Source organism: Haplochromis burtoni, unplaced genomic scaffold (assembly GCF_018398535.1).
Source record: "Haplochromis burtoni strain Fernald_Lab_line unplaced genomic scaffold, NCSU_Asbu1 Contig_103, whole genome shotgun sequence".
Taxonomy (NCBI): Eukaryota; Metazoa; Chordata; class Actinopteri; order Cichliformes; family Cichlidae; genus Haplochromis; species Haplochromis burtoni.
In genome coordinates, this window is record NW_024582464.1 from 1,418,740 (window position 1) to 1,437,916 (window position 19,177).

At 44.1% G+C, this 19,177-nt stretch overlaps 1 protein-coding gene across 1 annotated transcript in view; it reads left to right on the forward strand.

Moving 5' to 3' along the window:
- Positions 1-19,177, forward strand: part of rev3l (REV3 like, DNA directed polymerase zeta catalytic subunit) — a 94,770-nt gene that overhangs the window by 69,627 nt on the left and 5,966 nt on the right. Inside the window, exons 9-26 of the mRNA XM_005931057.3 lie at positions 172-314; positions 1,569-1,697; positions 2,267-2,504; positions 2,773-2,915; positions 4,077-7,848; positions 9,553-10,463; positions 10,618-10,703; positions 10,905-11,030; positions 11,787-11,979; positions 12,092-12,203; positions 12,378-12,493; positions 14,233-14,351; positions 15,296-15,414; positions 15,579-15,720; positions 17,270-17,514; positions 18,004-18,112; positions 18,560-18,766; positions 18,972-19,081. Coding sequence (XP_005931119.1) covers positions 172-314; positions 1,569-1,697; positions 2,267-2,504; positions 2,773-2,915; positions 4,077-7,848; positions 9,553-10,463; positions 10,618-10,703; positions 10,905-11,030; positions 11,787-11,979; positions 12,092-12,203; positions 12,378-12,493; positions 14,233-14,351; positions 15,296-15,414; positions 15,579-15,720; positions 17,270-17,514; positions 18,004-18,112; positions 18,560-18,766; positions 18,972-19,081 — 7,020 coding nt within the window. The remainder of the gene's footprint in view (positions 1-171; positions 315-1,568; positions 1,698-2,266; positions 2,505-2,772; positions 2,916-4,076; positions 7,849-9,552; positions 10,464-10,617; positions 10,704-10,904; positions 11,031-11,786; positions 11,980-12,091; positions 12,204-12,377; positions 12,494-14,232; positions 14,352-15,295; positions 15,415-15,578; positions 15,721-17,269; positions 17,515-18,003; positions 18,113-18,559; positions 18,767-18,971; positions 19,082-19,177) is intronic.

Below are 19,177 nucleotides of genomic sequence, written 5' to 3' on the forward strand. Positions count from 1 at the left end.
CACCCACTAAACCGAGCACTTTCTCTGATTAAGACCCGCTGTAAAGAGATGCTAATAAAACATGGCTGCTGCACAAGGTGCTCAGCTTTCTAATTCAGCTAACAGCCATGCAGTCAACACTGTTAAATGTTTTGGTAAAAAGTAAAACTTGATGTCTGTTTATCTCCTCAGGACACAAGATCTGTGTGCTTGTGATGGGGAGAACCAAGAAGATTTCCCCGGTGAACTAACACTTCATTTTGACCCCCTGACCCCAGACGGGCTGCCGTGTACCCCTGCTAACGCTGTGGAGGTGCACAGGGGTTCACAGCCAGGTGAGGACAGTTGCAGTAGATGTTTCACAGACCGGCAACAGCAGATTTTGCTTTGAGTTATATCATATAGAGTTATCACGATGGGATAGTTTGACCTGCTATGAAACTAATAAAGACCAAAGCTATGTTCTGATTTGGTGTTTTACACTTTTTATTTGGTGGCTCATCAGTAATTTGGTGGCATGAAGTGGGTTAAACCAGATACTGTTGTATCTTTGATAGTGGAAGTCATTTCTTTGTACAGGCTGTAGTGAGTACATAGCTTGTACTCACTACAGCCTGTACATACTTATAGTTACAGAATATTCACAACATACTTCATACCGTGTACATTATAACATACCATAATAGACCCATTTCTGTAATATACTCACATATCTATATTATTGCTAATATATATTGTAATATATCTATATCACTAAAGCACTTCTGGATGGATGCAAACTGCATTTCATTGCCCTGTACCTGTGCATGTTCAATGACAATAAAGTTGAATTCTATTCTATTCTTTCTTGGATGGTTATCAAGGGTTATATAATTGAATAAACTGACTTTTTAGGAAGTTGAATAAGTTTTTGTGCACATAAAACAATGTACAGCGACATTTCTTTCTTACATTTGTTTTGTCTGGCTTTAAAGCCAATATCAGAAATGAAAGTTGTTATAATTGTAAAGCGCTTTGAGGGCCCCGAAAAGCGCTATATAAATGCAATCTATTATTATTATTATTATTATTATTATTATTATTATTATTATAAGCTTATTAAATCTGAGAACAAAACAGAAGAGAAATCCCCTTTTAATATCATCTTGTAAGTAGTCTGATTCACTATAGGAGATGAAGAAGATCTGGATTTTACTTACTAGCACTTACTTACACTTCCTTTTCCTTCATAGGATTTAAGCCCTAGTTGGACTAGGTTTCCCTTGTGACGTGCATTTGTTTCTTCTCTCATTCTGCCTGTGTGTTTGGCAGAAGAAGTACTTGTTTCATCACCCTGTCGCTCCTTCCCAAGTCAGGGAGTTGAAGGAGTGACGATGTGAGACTGACATTGGGCTAATGTGCAGGAAATCTCTGTGCTTGTGTGTCCAAACGTTTCACTGGTACTCTAGAAACTGCCAAAGATGGAAGTCACCGAGCTAATGCTGAACTGTGCTGCTTTAATATGGTATCTCAGTGAAACTGTTGTTAGCAAAGTGTGACATCGAAGTATGGCTAACGGTAGTTTCCATCTTCTCTGCTGCTGCCCACAGACTATGTGAGGAGCAGTGGGAAAGTCCCAGAGGAGGCTGTCGTTGATGAGGAGGCCATCCTGACTCTCCTGGAGAACAGTCAGTCTTTCCTCCCACTCTCCCAGACATCCAACCACTCGCCCCTGTTAGGTAACACAGCCTCTTTCATTCGTGCACGTTTTTAATTTTCTATGCTCGATTTTGCTTCCCATGATTAAAATGTGATTTTTAGGTGATAATTTTAAGGCTGTCTTCCGCAAACACCATTTCAAAGATGCTGATTCAGTGGTCGGGTCATGTGACTTTGACTCCAGAAGCTTCTGAAATGGATTTTTATGGCTGTTTTGGATTGTTGTCCTGTTGTAAAAGCCACTTTTTTTCCCTTTCCATCCATATTTTCTGATATTTAGTGGATTCTTTCCTCCATATACATCTGGTTCTTGTCCACTTGGCTGCCACTACACCCTGAAAGGAGAAAATATTGACCTCAATGCTTAACAGCTGTCCAAGTGTTGTTTTCTTTAGTAAAAAGCATCTTTAGTTTCTTCTTGTTCTCTTCTACATTTTAAATCCTTCTAAGTTGGTGGCCAAAAACTTGTGAATAAAAGTTTGTAAGCAGACGACATTTCTAGCTTTGATTAACTGGCTGATCTGGAGAGAAAGTTATTGCGTACAGCTGTCTGATATTGTCTGTGTGCTTTATTTTGTCCTCCATGCAGACAGCAGCCGGGACCAAGCCATCATTGACTTGCTGGCAGGCCTGGAGGACGATGGTTTCTGCAGGACACCCACTAGGCAGAATTCCCAGTCCCGCTCACTCCCCGGTGTCACGAACTACAACTGCAACAGTGATGAAGAGGAAGCAGGCCCAGAACTGGACAAGGAAGAGGCAGAACTCAGTGTTATAATGTCACAGCGTTGGGACAGCGACCCTACTGAGAGTGCTTCCTCTCAGAGGCATGTTTATCTCTGCATGGTTGAAGGCAAAAGTATAACCATCAGTTTTAGAGTATGTTGTGCATCAAAATGTTTTCATTTTTTAGTAATAAGTACAAGTAATAAGTAACAAGTACAAGTGTAAGCTACACCTTTTCTGTTTCTGGTTGTATCTTAAATAAATAGGTGAGCGATCGCTGTACACGATCTGTGAGTCATCCCCAGTGAGCTCTGCCTGGGCATTTTTCTTTAATAATACGGTTCCTGTCGTTGGTGTGTGTGTGCACAGACCCTGCATGAAGGAGACAGAAAACTGCTTCAGTGATGCCCAGCAGGAGTCCTCTGACGAAGACATGGAGTGGAGTGGAAACAACTCTATGTTCGCTAACCTGTCCATCCCGCAGCTCGATGGCGCCGCAGACGAGAGCAGCGGTGAGTTGTCCTATGATGAGATGTACTGATAAAGCATGAAGTGTCAGCTTGCTTTGATGCCCATCTGACACCCCCCACTGATTCACGCTCTGTCAAGTATGTCAGGAGACGGGATCTGATAGCTGCTACAGAAGACAAAGTTAGTATGATTTTTAGTTTTGGCTCTATGACCTGACAGGCTACAATTTGATGCCAGACTCTGGGGTAAAAACTGACTCTCTGGGGTTAATTGACTGTTTTAGAGCGTGCATGTGTGTTTGGAAAGATGACTACAACTTCATAGACTGGTAATAGACTCATTGTACATGGACAACAAAAGATGGGTACTTCACGACAGCTGTGCAGGAATAAATAACAAACAGGAGAAATGTATACCGTCGAGAAGAATATCATATGCTTTATACTTATTATGAATTGTTTTTATATATTTAATAACTCATTATAGATATAAGATCTGTCTGCATATATTCACATAGAAGTATTATCAGTCCATAGCATGACCATGTTTGAGCTGTTATTTATCACCCCACCTGCATTAGATGACTTTATCAGTAGCTCAACTGGGCCAAAAGCAGAACAACTACATTATCAGAAGAGCCAGAGCAGAGAATGAGGGACAAGCTTCCTGCTGATGCACATGTTAGTGATGTTCTAGTTGCCCTGTGTCTTATGTAGAGCGATGGTCACTTTCTTATTGAGCTTAAATTATGAATTTTGGCATTCAACATGTTATAATGGCATAGAAACATTGTAGTAGTTTGACTTTTTAAAATTTAAATTAGTGCTGTCAGCGTTAATAGCATTAAAATGACGTTAACGCCATTAACGCGGCAAATCTCGGTTAGCAGGTTAACACGTGTGCAGGGCTGCATGGTGCTAATGCGTTGATGCCGCATTAGTGAAACGTTTGGGGTGATCCACGTTAACTCGTTAACGGAGAATTGCCGTGTTAATGCGGTTATGGCGTTAACGTCCTTTTAACGAGATTAACGCTGACAGCACTAATTTAAATATATCAAAATAGTGATCGATCTCACCCTGGGGATTTGGGCTAAGATTCATGGGTGATTGCGCTGTCTGATCAGATGAATTTCAGGTTAATTTCTTGCAGCTGTGGATACTAACTGATATGCCTCTTCTTCTCACATGCTGTATCCTTAGATTCCTCCTTAACAGATAGTGGCTCAATGACGCAGTCTTCACTTACGGCCACTGAAAAGATGTTGGGCAAAAGAAATCCCATCCCAGGGGAGACGGTCCACCTTGAGCCACCATCTACAGCTAAGATCCTTTTGGAGTGCAAGCATCCCGAGCACATACCAGTTCACGTGTTGGACACGGAGCAGCCGCTTGACAAGCACTTTCAGTTAAAAAGCAGTCAGGACAGCAGTAGTGAATGTTTGACAGGGTTCAAGGTGAATAAAGAAATCCCCTACATCCAGCCAGTCAAGCACCCTATTCCCTGCATATTAGCCAATCACCCTGAGGTGTCTCCCATCTGCATGGACAAAGAAGAACTACGACCTTTGTACACCTACGATAAGAAAGCTTCGATAGCTTTGGATAAGACGGATATTGAAAGTTTCCCATTTGGTAATGGAAAGGTCGCCAAGGACAGGAAGAAGTACAGCAGTATAAAGAATGTAGAAACAAACCGTCTGTCCATTCTTCAGAACCACAGGGGCTTTTCTCTCTGTTATTCTGAGCTGAGAAACTGCTCAGCTAAGACTGACCTGGAACTGAACACAAAAGACAATAAAAGCCCCCTTCTGAGGAGCATCGCATCAGCCCCATCGACCTTGAAGGAGGACGAGTTTCTTGATCCTCATGAGAACGAAATTGGTAAAGACGGCGAGGAAGGAGATGTCGGTGAGCTGAAAATCAGGTACGAGGACTATCAGGAAAATAAGACTGAGAGGACTATTGTTGCCCAGCAGGAGGCACACTACAAGTTTTTCCCCAGTGTCATTCTCTCCAACTGCCTCAGCAGAAAGAAACCTGGGAACAAGAAAATGGCTGACACCTGCAGTAAAGTAGAACAGGCCCAACCTCGCAGGTCTAAGCTAAAGATGAACAAAAAAAGGCTAGGTATGACAGGACCTAGGAACAAATTAAAGATGGTCCAAAGCTCTACCTCTGATAGCCAGATTAGCACCGGCATCACCTCAGTAACACCTGCTAGTCCTGTGACTACGGACACTGAAATGCTGATTTCTGAGGATCATCAGGATTTACAAGAGGCCGAGTTGATCAAAGAGGAAACGATTGTGAAAAATGAGTCTGAAAGTGAGGAGCGGTCCATAGGTGAACAAGCAGAACCACAGCCAGAGCCCCTTGTCTCCAGCTCTGCTACCAATTCCTGTTTTTCTGAGGAAACTAAAGACTCTACTGAGGATGTGGTAAGCCCACTGCAAGATTTGTCTGCCAAAGTCACCTGTACTAAACCGTCAGCACTGCCAGGTAGTAAATACACCCTGAGGACCAAACGGAAGATGAAATATGATTCGGAGGATGGGGAACACTCAAGTGCTACTCGTTCTAAAAACCTAGCTTCTGTCAAAGAACGACTTAAGGACAATGATGTCTCAGGTGGGCAAGAAGTAAAGTATCAGAGAAGACGCAAGAAGGAACCTCCTATTATTATAAAGTACATTATTATTAACAGGTTCAAGGGAGAGAAAAACATGCTGGTGAAGATGTCCAAAGTGAATGCAGCTGAGCAGTTGGTGGTGTTGACGCCAGACAAGCTAGAGCACTATAAAAAACTGGCTCCTCTCAAGGATTTCTGGCCCAAGGTACCAGAATCCACTGCTGTTAAGTTTCCCGTCACTGAACCAAAAGCCAAAAAACATCCCAAAAGAAAGGCAAAGGTTAACTCCACAAATAAAAAGACTATCAACAACTCCTCCAAACCTCTGATCAGACAGGGTGAAAGGGTTCAGAGGCCAAAAGGCCGCAAAAAAGCCCCAGTCCTGCCATCTCTACCACCCCCTAGACCATGTTACTGTGAGTTGGCACATGACTATGATGTTGACTATTCAGATGTCATGGTAGAGTTGGGCTACCTCTCAGATAGATCCCAAAGCCCGAGAGACTCAACGCCTCCACGCTGTTGGTCCCCAAGTGACCCCCTCATGAATACCAGGAGTTCAAAAGAGCTGATAAATCCACACATTGACCCATGTCTTAGTTCTGCTTTCCAAAAGCCACATAGATCGTCTACAGCCAAAGGAGCATGTAGTAAGTGTCAAACTGCCAAACCCAAGAGACTGTCAGATGCTAAAAGGAAAACAAGTAAGTCTGCAGAAAAGCCTAAAACTGAGAAGGCAAAACAAGGTAATCCTGCTATTTCGAGGCAGAGGATCAAAGCTGGAGGGGCTGTCAACAGTTCTACAAGCACTACAAGACCTAGAAGGTCTCGTAAAAAGAAAACACAGGAACCCAAAAGCCATGACTTAAGTAAAGAGAGCTCCCAACTCCTTTTCCCAGAGGATGAGTTGCCTCCTTCTGAGAGCTCTTCACAAGAGGTTCCTCCATTTCAACAGCAGGTGGGCAAAGACAGCCAGAGCACGTCCCAGATACCATCTACACCAGAAAGGAACTCAGTAACCAAGTTTATCAAGCCAAAGGTTGAAGACTGTGAGACTTCCATCATGGAGGTCAACCAAAGCATTTCGGCACCTGCTCAGACGAAGCAGCAAGCTTGCCAGACCACCGTGGTAAAGGCAGAGGATTCACAGGATTATTGCACAGACTTTCTGTCTCCAGTACAGGAACACAATAAAGATGCCCAGCTAAAAGAAGGTCTCCCACACTCAGGCCCCAAGAACGGGGAGATCCCCCCTCTCTCTGAGACCCCATCTGGCTTGGCTGTCCTCAAGAAGCTTCTTCAGACGAGGCAGAAGGGACAGCCCCTTCCCATACAAGTGGTTGGTACAGCAAGCCACTCTACAGCCATAGCCCAGGCGGCAGCACTTCTAATTCCCACCACTAAACCCACTAAATCCAGAAAAGCCCCGACCCTCACTTCTCGGAAACCCAGGGCCCCAAAATCTACCACAGCAAAAGAAAAGGGGCCGAGAAACAGGAAAGGCAAGACGAGCAGTACTCAGCCAAATCTGTCAGTAAAGCAGGAGGGAAGCATGTCAGATGAATGTCCCCTCTTCCTGTCAGACCCGGGACTGGACAGATGCAATTTCATAGAGGACAGCTTGTCACCAGAGCTCCCGCACAACTACACATTTGATATAAATGCTATCGATCAAACAGAGTTCTCCAGTCCGTACAGTGGCAGTCAGTTTGTCGTGACTGATAAAAATTTACCGGTCAAATTCCTGAGTGACATCAGCCAGGATTCTGTATCTGCTCAGGCGCCGGACTCCGAAAAGAAACTTGACAGGCTGCTTTGTTCTGGGGAGGATCTTCAAAGGGGCCCTGACTGCAACAGAGCAAGGCCGGACAGCCCCGACCTTTTAGATGGGCACACGAACCGCGAGCCTACATCAAGCCTCACGTCCCTCAAGAGCAGAGAGTGGGACTTCTCTTTAGGTAAAGCCCACACGCTCAGCCCCTTTCAAGACTTTCACTGTGAGAGGAAAGAGCTGCTCTTTTCAGTTTTCGACTCACTGCCTTTAAGCTCCGCTTCATTCGTCGACCACGAGGGCTCACCAACAGGTGAGCTGCCGGAGGGCATTGACGGACTAACATCCACCACCCCCAGCAGCTCTCCACGCTCCATCAGCTCGCTATCACAGGTGAGGGCAAGCCAGCTGCAGCGAGGGACAGCGGCCGGAGGAGCCCACATTCTCAAGCCCCTCATGTCCCCTCCCAGCCGAGAGGAGATCCTCAGCACTCTTCTGGACCTGGAGATGTCAGAGGCCACCTTCCTGGAGCCTTTCTGCAGTGACCCCTCTGATGCCCCAGGGAAGCCAATGTAAGAGTAACAGCAACAGTAACCATCATCTAAGCATGCATTATTTACTAAATATAACAAAATAAATGTATTAGTAAAGTTTTCACATAAGAGCCAGAATCTAACTCAGGGGTGTCAAACTCAAATGCACAGTGGGCCAAAATTTAAAACTGTCGCAGGCTAACATTAATATTTATTGAAAAATAAAAAAATTTCTTATGGACTTAAACAAGTTTTGCTGAAAAGCTGAATATGGAACAAGCAAAGCTTAATACTAAACAATATATATATTAGGGGTGCAACGATACACAAAATTCACGGTTCGATATTTTTTCGATCCAAAAAAAATGTTCATGCCTTTTTAATTTGTCATTTATTAAAATTATAAATATATATTTTAACTCAAAAGTACAGTTTTTAAATTTAATGTTGCTGAAACAAAAATAAAAAAATATCTGATTGAGGAATCACTCATCTTTGGAAAAGAGAGTTTATTACAGAGAAATGGTCTCTTTCCAAAATAAAAGCTATACTATACGCTTCTTCTGGGCTATATTCTCAGCAGCATATTAAACATATCAGGTCCCCATAAGGAGAATCATGTGCTAACGGCTGTCTAAATGACTCGGGTAAAGTTTGTAGCATGCATGCTTGTTGTTTTTGTCTGCTTCCACTTGTCTTTGCACTAGGATGATGTCGGAGTAAATGTGCAGTCATATTCGTTGTGTTCCCACTAGTGCTGTCAGCGTTAATCTCGTTGAAATGACGTTAACGCCACAACACGGCAAATCTCCGTTAACGAGCTACCGCGGATCGCCCCGTGCGTGGGGCTGGACGGCCAACACGTTAACGAGCTAACTGCGCTAACACACTAGTTCCCACCCATGTAATTGAGCATTGCGTGGCACATCCAACATACTGTTTTACTTTAGTCCATGACGCGCTTACCTTCAGGGTCATACGTCACATGAAAACCAAAATAATTCCAAACGCCAGATCTGAATGAGGGTGGGGGAGGTTCAATTTGCCATGTTGCAAGGAGAGCTTAACTTCTGTCTCGCTAGCTTGCCCTGCGCTCAGTGAATCTGCGTTCGACTACTCCGCCTAGGCTGCACTGTCGAGCGCAGATCCACTGAGCGCTCAACACAGACAGCATCGTCAGAAGGAAAGTTGATAAAATAGATTAAAAATTTTGTATTGTTCGATACATATGCGTACCGAACCTAAAGCACTGTATCGAACGGTTCAATATCGAGTATCGTTACACCCCTAATATATATATTAGCTGTATAATACCAGTAGGCCAGCTCTAATAGTAATTTGGTATGGCTTTGTGGGCCAAATGTAATTAGGCTGCGGGCCAGAGTTTGACACCTATGATCTAACTGATTGTGATGGTTGGTAAGGTTTTATATTTGTTTGTGGGATTTTTTTAGCTTCCCTCACAGGCTTTTTAATTGGGTTGTAAAACATCTTAATCGACAAAGTACTGCAATAAATAAAAGGAAGGTTGTCAGATAAGAGAATAGAAGTCCAGTGAGGAAAGAGTTTTAGCATTTGTTTTAGACTACAGCAAACTCAATCCTTTATCATTAAATGTCTGAAATTTCCGTATGTTCAAAAAGAAATCCACTGATCTGGCTCTGTTTTATACTGTCTACATGATGATTTATTGTAATTCAAATGGAAATGAGTGTACTGATCCTTTCCTCATCTTTTCTCCAGGGAGGTCGGTGGCCGTAAGCTAACAGTGGGCACTCGGCTAGCTCGGGAACTTGCAGAGTTTGGTGGAGACCTGTCTCTGGAAGGCCTCCATTTCTGGAAGACGGCCTTCTCGGCCATGACGCACCCCGCCACCACCGTTATCTCATCTTGTCAAGGAGCAGAGGCTTCAGAGACAAATAAACAAAAGGCAGAGGGTGACCTATCCTCACCCAGCGATAAGAAGGTGGTGCTTTTGCCCTGCAAAAACCCACCAAGCCGCAAGCGTGTGCAGGTGTGGCTAAAAGCTAGAAAGCAGTATGAGAGTCTACAAAAAGGCAGGAGAGAGTGTGAGGTGCTGAAGACAGAAAGGGCTGGTCTGGAGGTGGAGGAACATGGGAGCTCAGAGAGAAGCAAATTGCCAGCTGCTGACAGAAGCTTGAAGGTTGAGCTCTGTGGTAACTTTTCCTGTACCAGAACTCAAAGGAGAAAGAAACAGAGCCTGTCTTTAATCCTGTCTCCGCTGGAGAATACAAGATTGAGGTGTAAATCCACAGAAGCAAGTCCAGTTTCAGATAAAGGCAGTGTCTGTCTTGAACAGGAGGACAAAAATAAAGAGGATGATGATGATAAAACCACCTGTCCAGAGTCCCCAGCGCTGCCTACATGGCAGCAGTCCCATCAACCAAGCCCCTCTGGCCAAGGACAGCTCAGTGAGAACAAGCCAGGTGAAGACTCTCCAGAACCGCTATCACCTATGCGCTGTAATTCCCCAGAGCTGCTAAGAGGGAACCACAGTCCCTCACCTCTCGCTGTCAGTGACAGGGATGAGAGGAGAACCAGTCCCCAGCTCATTCACAGCACCCCTTTCTTGAGGAGGCGATGGAGAAGCAAAGAAGATCTGGATCCAGTGTGCAGCACACCCATATCTCAGGGTAAGGAATGTGCATCTGTCTCCTTTGATGTTGTGACACCATCAACTGTTAGAAAGAATTGCGGTAAATCCTAACTTGGGAAAATTCAGCATGGAGTTTCTGTTATTAATATTCACTGTTATTCACTCCTTCTCTGGTCTAATTCCCGCTGCAGAGGATCCTGTTTCTCAGAGACTTCAGCAGAGGAGGCGGAGCCAGGCAGACCCCCTGAGAAGAGTGTTACTGACCACGCAGATGAAGGTCAAAAACTGATTGTGATTTTTCTTTTTAGACTTTTAAAGCAAAAACTACAAGCCGCACGGGTCAGAAAATCAACTATTTAGTATCACTCCAGAACATTGCATGTAGCAGTCCTGTCTCTCAGGTCGCTGATCGTTTGATGTGCCTGTGATTTCCTCCTGATTCCAACTTTTCTTGTCATGTTTTTTTTATCCTCCACAGAATCAGTTTGCTGCTTTGAATGTGCCAAAGAAAGATAACTCTCAGATCGAAGGGCCAAGTATAGCCAACTCCTACGGCTTTAAAGTCAGCATGCAGAACCTACAGGATGCCAAAGCTCTGCATGAGGTAAGTCTAGGGCAACTAACCTGTAGCTCTTTTCCAAGTCAATGAATAAATGGCTTTGTTCTGGTTAGATGTTGGTTTTGCTTTGTTTTGTTTTTAAGAGAAAGTGTCCACCTGATTGGGAAGAAGGATTTATTTCCCCAAGTATCATCACAACATCCTGCTTTCGACTTTGACTGTCCTATCGCCAAATCGATATGCTTTACACAAAACAACTAAATAAAACAAAGACACACCCAGCTTTGAATGTAGGCCTGAGTACAGGTGTTTTGAATGTATGCACAGATTTGATTAAGTTCAAGCCTTTTCCAAAAAGGCCTGAACGTAACTGAGATCACTGCCAGCACACGTAGATCTCATTAAATTCAAAGAGAGGTTTGTCACGTTTTCATGGTTTCAGGCCTCTTTAATATCTCTTGAATACTGTAATTTCTGTTAGAGTGGATGGTTTATTTATTTATATTAATGATTGAGCTCCTAAAGTCTATTAAGATTTAGACTTTGCTCTTATCTTCAGGTTTGGAATGAAAGAAAGCACCAATTAGTGGTTCACTCAAATAGTAATCAGTCACTATTGTGAGATGAAGTTTGCATGGGCCACGGTAGCCTGCCAACATCTCTGCAACTGAAAATACAATCAGGAGTGTACGAGAATTAGTACGAAATAAAAGACTGTGGTTTAACAGGCAGAGGGTGACAGGATGTGCTGCTTTTAGTCGATTAAACCTCAAATGTATTTGTTTCCGCCTCCATCTTCAGGTCCAGCACCTGACACTGATGACCATGGAGCTTCATGCAAGAACCCGCCGTGACCTCGAACCTGACCCCGAGTTTGACCCCATATGTGCCTTATTCTACTGCTTCAGTTCAGATACCCCCCTGCCTGATGTAGACAACACCCAGCTCACAGGGGCCATCGTGGTAGATAAAGACCATCCAGGTTCCGGCCAAGGTGAAGCACGCGAGCGGCGTTTTCCTCCGAGAACATAAGGTTCGATCACTAGTTTTAAAGCCACTAGATAATTGGCTGGGTTTTTTTTTTCTGTTTCTAATCGCTCCCGCAGGATCCAGAGGAAGAGCGCCGTTGCTGGTCAGATCAGGTGTTTCTGGGCTGCAAGTGACATACGCTGCTGATGAGAAGATGCTGTTTGACGTGTTGGTCACCATCATGAGGAGGTGTGTGCAACTGTTTTATGAAAGGGAACCAAGGGCAGAGTTGCTGCAACTGTAGTGCATCATTACTGTCATTTAAATTTGCCTTCATTGTAGATTTTACACCTCCTACAGGGGTGGGGGTGGGATTTGTTTTGAGAAATGATCTCCATCTGCTAACACGGTCTGTTCTGTCAGATTTGACCCGGACATCTTGGTGGGCTACGAGGTGCAGTTGCATTCTTGGGGCTACCTCCTTCAGCGGTCCTCAGCACTTGGAGTGGATCTGTGCCAGCAACTGTCACGAGTGCCAGGTAGAGCCAGGAGCCACTGAAAGTAGTCCCTGCTGTGGTACCCAGTACGGCAGTTCAGGGGACGCAGAAGTAAAGATTTGGGGGTTTTGAGAGGAAGCTACTTTCAGCCGCTGGTAGCTTTCAGCAGGTAGCTCTGCATGTTCGATTTAGACACAAACAGTGACGACTTAACCTCTACACCCTCAGGCACACTGAAGAAGTGAGTCTGAAAGTAGGTGAATAAAATCAAAAACCATACCTGATTGTAATTTAAGATTGTCTTCTCATGCAGCTCTGATCCATACTTTTGGCCAAAGATGTTTCTTTCTTCAATTTGATCACTTTTTTTTAAGGAAGTGGATGAAGTCATAGGGAGCTAGATCAGATAATTCAGTACAGGTGGTTAGCCGGGGTTACACAGTAGTGCACAGTTATGGTCACTTCTGCCGAAAGGTCTCCCCCCTCCATGTGGGCAGCCAGACCCTGGCAGACAAATGTGCACAACCTATGAAGAGAGTAAGCAAAGACACTTCTGAGGCTTTTGACTCCAGTGAGAGGCGGTGTCCATGGGACACGACAGTGAGACTCACTTGCCTCAAAAACTGTCAGTTTAGTGTTCATGACTCAATAATAAAGGGAGAGGTCCATCTGCTGACCAAAAAGAACATAAACACTAGTCTCATTTTGCAAAAAATTCATCTCAATGATTCCAAAATTCTCTGCAAAATATTCTGTGGATTGAAGGAAGAAGAGTTGAACTTGTTGAGTCCTGTTACATCTGGAGTTGGCTGTTACGAGAACATCATGTCATCAGTTAAACACGGTGGTGGTAGTGTGATGGTCTGGAGCTGCTTTGCTGAGACTTTCTGTAATCGATGGAACCATGAGCTCTGCTCTCAACAGAATATCCTAAAGGAGAATGTCCAACCATCAATTCATTGCACGAAGCTCCAGTGATGTTACATATGAGGAGAATGATCTGAAATGCCTCTGAAGAAAAACGTGTAGTGGAAGTTTTGGCGTGGCATAGTCACAGTTCAGATTTCTATTCAAATTCAGATGCTTTGCCGTGGCTTTAAACGGCCCATTCATTTTCCAAAACCCTCAAATGAGGCTGAATTAAAGGTTTATTTTTGGCATGGGGGCAGGTAGGCTTCGAGAACATTTTCCCTTAATGCATGACACTATCATTTAAAAACTGCATTTTGGATTTAGTCGGGTTGTCTTTGTCAGATTTTAATATTAGACAGTCCGGAACGTGACAAATATGGAAAAAACTAAAGTGACAAAGGGGGCGAATGCATCTTCCCATCTTCCTGTCTCACTAGGTGTGAAATTCCCTCTTAAAATGTGCTTGTGACTCATCAGGGTCGATCCACAATTAGCAGCTGGCACTAAATGTGCAGCCACATATTAAACACGCACAGTACTTTACTGTGCATCCCTGTTATTGAATCTGACAGTGTGAGTTTGGCTAATGAAAGCCAGTACATGGTGTGTGTGCTGGATCTGGTGCATAATGTAGGTACACATTGTAGATAATATAAGTGCAAACGTGTAGCCCCATTTTTGTGGTGTGCCTGTGACTGAGTCTTGATACAGCATGTATGTGTATGTGTATGTGTTTGCCTGTATAAGTGTGTGAATGTGTGATTCCCTTTGAGTGTGTGTGTGTTTGTGTACTCGAGCTGAATGGAGAGCCTCTGGCGGCTTCCCTCCTCTGTAATCAGCTGCCTGTCTGGCTCTGTGCGTGTCCTCAGGTGACTCCAAAGAGAACCGCTTTGCTGCAGAGAGGGATGAGTACGGAGCCGACACCATGACAGAGATCAACATCATCGGGCGCATCACCCTTAACCTGTGGAGGGTGATGAAAACTGAGGCAGGTGTCCTGGCATGACCTCCTCTCAGCTTTGTAGCTCGTGACCTACTTTCTATCTTTCCACTTGTTTTTCCAGCACGGCTCTCCCCACTTTACTTTTTCTGCTGCTGCTTTTTCTGTGACTCTTATGTTTTTCATAGTTTCATATAAAGTGAAGCTCTCGTATTAACAAATAAAAAATGTTATCATCAAGTAGTTATTATTGTCTTTACATTCCCTCAACCCCTGTGACTCCAGTTTTCTCTGTCCTGTTGTTTGATTCTGTTTACTGTGAGCTGCTGCTGTCTGAACTGGTCCAGTTGTTTTGCAGCTTTATGCTGTGTGCTCTGCTGCTTTTTGATTAAAACTACTTTTTTTCTCTCACCAAGAATACACGGGGATTCCCTCAGTCAGCTAGAATTGGTTTACAACGCCCACTGTAGTGTGAGATCAGCAGCAGTCAGCTTTCAGTTAGGACTAACTAGTAAAAGAATGGGTACAACTAGCCCACTCACCCCTTCTATATATATATATATATATCTATAGATATGGGTCTGGAAAGGGTTCCAAACCATTTTTAAGTGAAGCATGGTGAGAACCATCCGTCCATGCAAAAAAGGAAATCATGTTTCCCTGCCATGATGTTTGTGGTTTCTAAAATAGAGAAAAAGCCGACATTTCTAGTCTGAGCCTTTGGAACTGCTCACAGCTCATCCACAAAAAGACTACAATGTGTGATTAGTGGTCACATGTAGACACTTGTATACATTTAAGTAAGCTAACCCATCTCTTGTAAAAGATTCAGAGTTTTAGTTGAAGCAAGGAAACGTTAACCCTTTGTGCTACTCTTTTACTTCCGTTCTGTTATTGCTATTATTTGATTCTGATCCATAAATTGTGTAAACGTCAGAGAGAGGCAGTTTAGAAAAATAGAACTAGAAAATGTTTTTTCTTTCCTCCTCCAGGTGACGTTAAACAACTACACTTTTGAAAACGTGGCCTTCCATGTGCTCCACCAGCGCTTCCCTCTCTACAGTCCCCGCACTCTCTCTGACTGGTTTGACCACAACACAGACTTGTACAGGTTTGTGCCGGGGTCAAACACAACCACCTTTTTGGACATTACCTTACATGAAATTAAAAGATGTAGTACAAAGAGATGGTTGTAAATTTCTCATAATTGACTCTTCCCTTGAAGCCAGCTCTGTAACTCTGGCTTATATGATTATCCTGTTTGTGTTGCTCTAGGTGGAAGATGGTGGATCACTACGTGAGCCGTGTGCGTGGCTGCATGCAGCTCCTGCAGCAACATGACATCATTGGCAGAACCAGCGAGCTGGCCAGGCTGTTTGGAATTCAGTTTTTCCACGTTCTGACCCGAGGATCACAGGCATGCACACACACACACACTCACAAACAATTCCCAATAATTTTTATTTCAGTCCTCAAATAGCTTGGTAGGAGACACAGGCAGGGCATTTCTATGGAAAATCCAAGTTTGTGGTTCAGTTCGACCGGCTCAAATCGACCGAGGTCAGTCTATCCTTCCTGGTTAGTTAATAGTTGACTGTTCAGGTAGATGAAGTCCCTTTGATGTTCTCTGTGTGAGATAACTGCAGATTTCTTTTTGTTTTGAAACCTCAGGTTCAGTCATGGGGTGAGAAAAGTTTAGAGCATGCTTCTGTCTCAGTGCCGTGTGAGCAGGGTTTTAACCATGTTGGTGAAAATGTATGAGAACATTTTAAAAACCCAGTTGTGTGTGGTGCAGCCTGAAATCTATCAGTGGGTAACAAAGTGGGTCGTACAGCTGATGACCGTCTTCACATCGAAAAATGCTGACGAGTGTGCGGTAAGAAAGTGGGATGAAATCATGTTGCAGTGCTAGAGTCACACTCATCAGCATTTGGATGTTAACAATGGATCGTGTGTGTGTGTGTGTGTGTGTGTGTGTGTGTGTGTGTGTGTGTGTGTGTGTGTGTGTGTGTGTGTGTGTGTGTGTTTTTTAAAATTGTCCAGTAATTCTCATCCAGTTTTGGAGGTGTTTTTCTGCTCTGCTGGTTTAGCGTTGAGCTCACTGTAGACGAGCCCCGCCTGTGCTGGTTTGATCACTGCTTACTGCTGCACAGATTTCTGTGCACACTGATGCTGACGTGCGCTAACATCATGCAGTCACAGCCTCAGAGCACAATGGGAAACTGTCTAGGCTCTCAACTGGTGTCACAGCTGTTTGCCTCAGAGGTTGACTAAACAGTATGACATTTAATCTGTTAAGTAAATGTGTGGCTGATGTTGATGTTTTCTAGTTGGAGAGATCACTGCCTACACATGATTTCAAAGCCCTATAATCTTGGACTGTTTTGATTTAAATGAAATGAAGCATCCTCTTGGATGAAGGGTGAAACATCCAACTGCCGCCTCCTCGATTTCTCAAGGTGACCATGACGGATGACCGAGAAGTTACAGACAATTTGATTTAAATATTAACTAACACAAAAATATTACTTATTAGAGAGACAGATACATCTGCTCTGCATACAGGGATGATGCTGCGCCCGTAAAACATTTTAACAACTGCAGATTGAATACAGCCTGATACTGGGGTCTGATAACACCTTCCTAAATCTGAATCAGCTCCAGCAGGGTATGAGTGATTCTCTGACTTCCTGTACAGACTGAATGCAGCTGAAATCTGTTTGACTTGATTGCAGCTTTTTGTGTGTTTCCCAATGCTGCTGCTTCCACCTGCCAAATATGAACTAAAAAGTAAAAAAAAAAACTAAAAACTCTGAGTTACTTAAACACACTGAGCGTGCTCCAGATGAGATTGTCATTAAGACATCATTAAGAGTTTAGTTTGCAGGTGGTAAAAATTCCAGTTGGATGTGTGAAGGAACAAAAGGAATAATAAGTTAAACTGTGTTTCCTCCTCTTGTCTTTAGTACCGTGTGGAGTCCATGATGCTGCGTGTGGCCAAGCCCCTAAACTACGTCCCAGTGACGCCCAGCATACAGCAGCGTGCCCAGCAGAGGGCTCCACAGTGCATCCCTCTGGTGATGGAGCCAGAGTCCCGCTTTTACAGCAACTCGGTGGTTGTGCTGGACTTCCAGTCGCTCTACCCTTCCATTGTCATCGCATACAACTACTGTTTCTCCACCTGCCTCGGCCATGTGGACAACCTGGGAACGTAAGGACATGACAGGCCCACACAGCTACAGCATGTAGAGAACTCGCTCAGACTGCACGCCTGCCAGGAAAATCTCCCTCTGGCAGCGGCTTCCTCCCCTCATTATTTTTAATGGAACAGGCACGCTGAGAGCTCGGCATGTTGTTCACAGCTCAGGGCGGCGAGCAGCGCAACTTAAGACTGAGTTCAGGTTTTCAGTGAGATTTGTGTGGTTGCATAGCAACAGCAAGGAGCCATGAACACTTCTTTCCACATGCATATGTCTGCTACATTGAAGTAACACAAAAAGAGTGGTTTGTGGCAGGCGTGCACAGGCTTCATCCTCGGCAGAGACAGCTCAGTGGGGTGCTGTAAAACATAGCAGTTCAGATTTCTACACGAGCATTTTTCTCACTTATACCTGACGCTGTCTTTCCAGACAGTAATATTCACGTTGCAAGAATAATGTTAAGTGATTGAACTGGTGTTCTTGTTCACATTCTGTCTCAGGCCTGATGAGTTTAAGTTTGGCTGCACCTCCCTGCGAGTCCCTCCCGAGCTCCTCTATCAGCTCCGCAACGACATCACCGTGTCGCCTGGTGGCATCGCCTTCGTTAAGGTACAGCAACCTCATCATCATGACCGTTGTCTCTGACGAGACCTCACCAAGCTCTTAGTGTTGGCGTTGTGATGGATTGTCTCATTAGTTGCTGTGAAGGGCCAGTGCCTCCTAAGAAAACCCACTTTGTGATCTCTGTGCTTCCATTCATTCACTGCCTGGTTGCTCCACATTGCCCGTTTTTACCCTGTTGTGCTACTTAAGCAGCTCTCACAGTAGATCAGGAACATCTTTATTTTTGTTATTTACACTGAGAGATATTGTGGGCCTAAAGCTAAACTTCTAAATTGCTTTTTACGTTCTAAGTTACAGCGCTTCCCCATGCTGCAGATCAGGCCCATTTTAGGTCCTCCTTAGAGTTTTGGTGCAACCCTACTTTATGTTTCTTCATTGTAAAAAAAAAAAAAAAATCAGTGTTTTAAATGATCTGTGTTTTATTTGTTCTAGTCTTCAGTGCGTAAAGGTGTCCTGCCCATGATGCTGGAGGAAATCCTCAACACAAGGATCATGGTGAAGCAGTCCATGAAAACCTACAAGCAGGACAAATCCCTGACGAAGCTGCTGGACGCACGGCAGCTCGGACTCAAGCTCATCGCCAACGTCACCTTTGGATACACCGCTGCTAACTACTCTGGGCGCATGCCCAGTGTGGAGGTAGGCTCAGCAGCAGCTGCTATATGGTCTCTGCACTGTGCACTCCCAGTACGATACCACTATAATCCATGAAAATAGTTGTTGTTGTTTTGTCAATCAAACTATATTCTCTGTATTATTGTAGGGCCTTTACCTTGAGTCAGTGTTGCTGTGAATGTAGTTGTAACCCCTTTGCTCCAATATTTATTAAATCTGCTGTGTCCAGGTTGGAGACAGCATTGTCCACAAAGCCAGAGAGACCCTGGAGAGAGCCATCAGGATGGTCAATGACACGAAGAAATGGGGAGCGCGTGTTGTGTACGGAGACACTGACAGGTAAGCAATTTTACAAGACTTTTTGACTTTTTCTCAGATGTAAATAATAGGGGTGCAACGATACACAAAATTCACGGTTCGGTTCGGTTCGATACT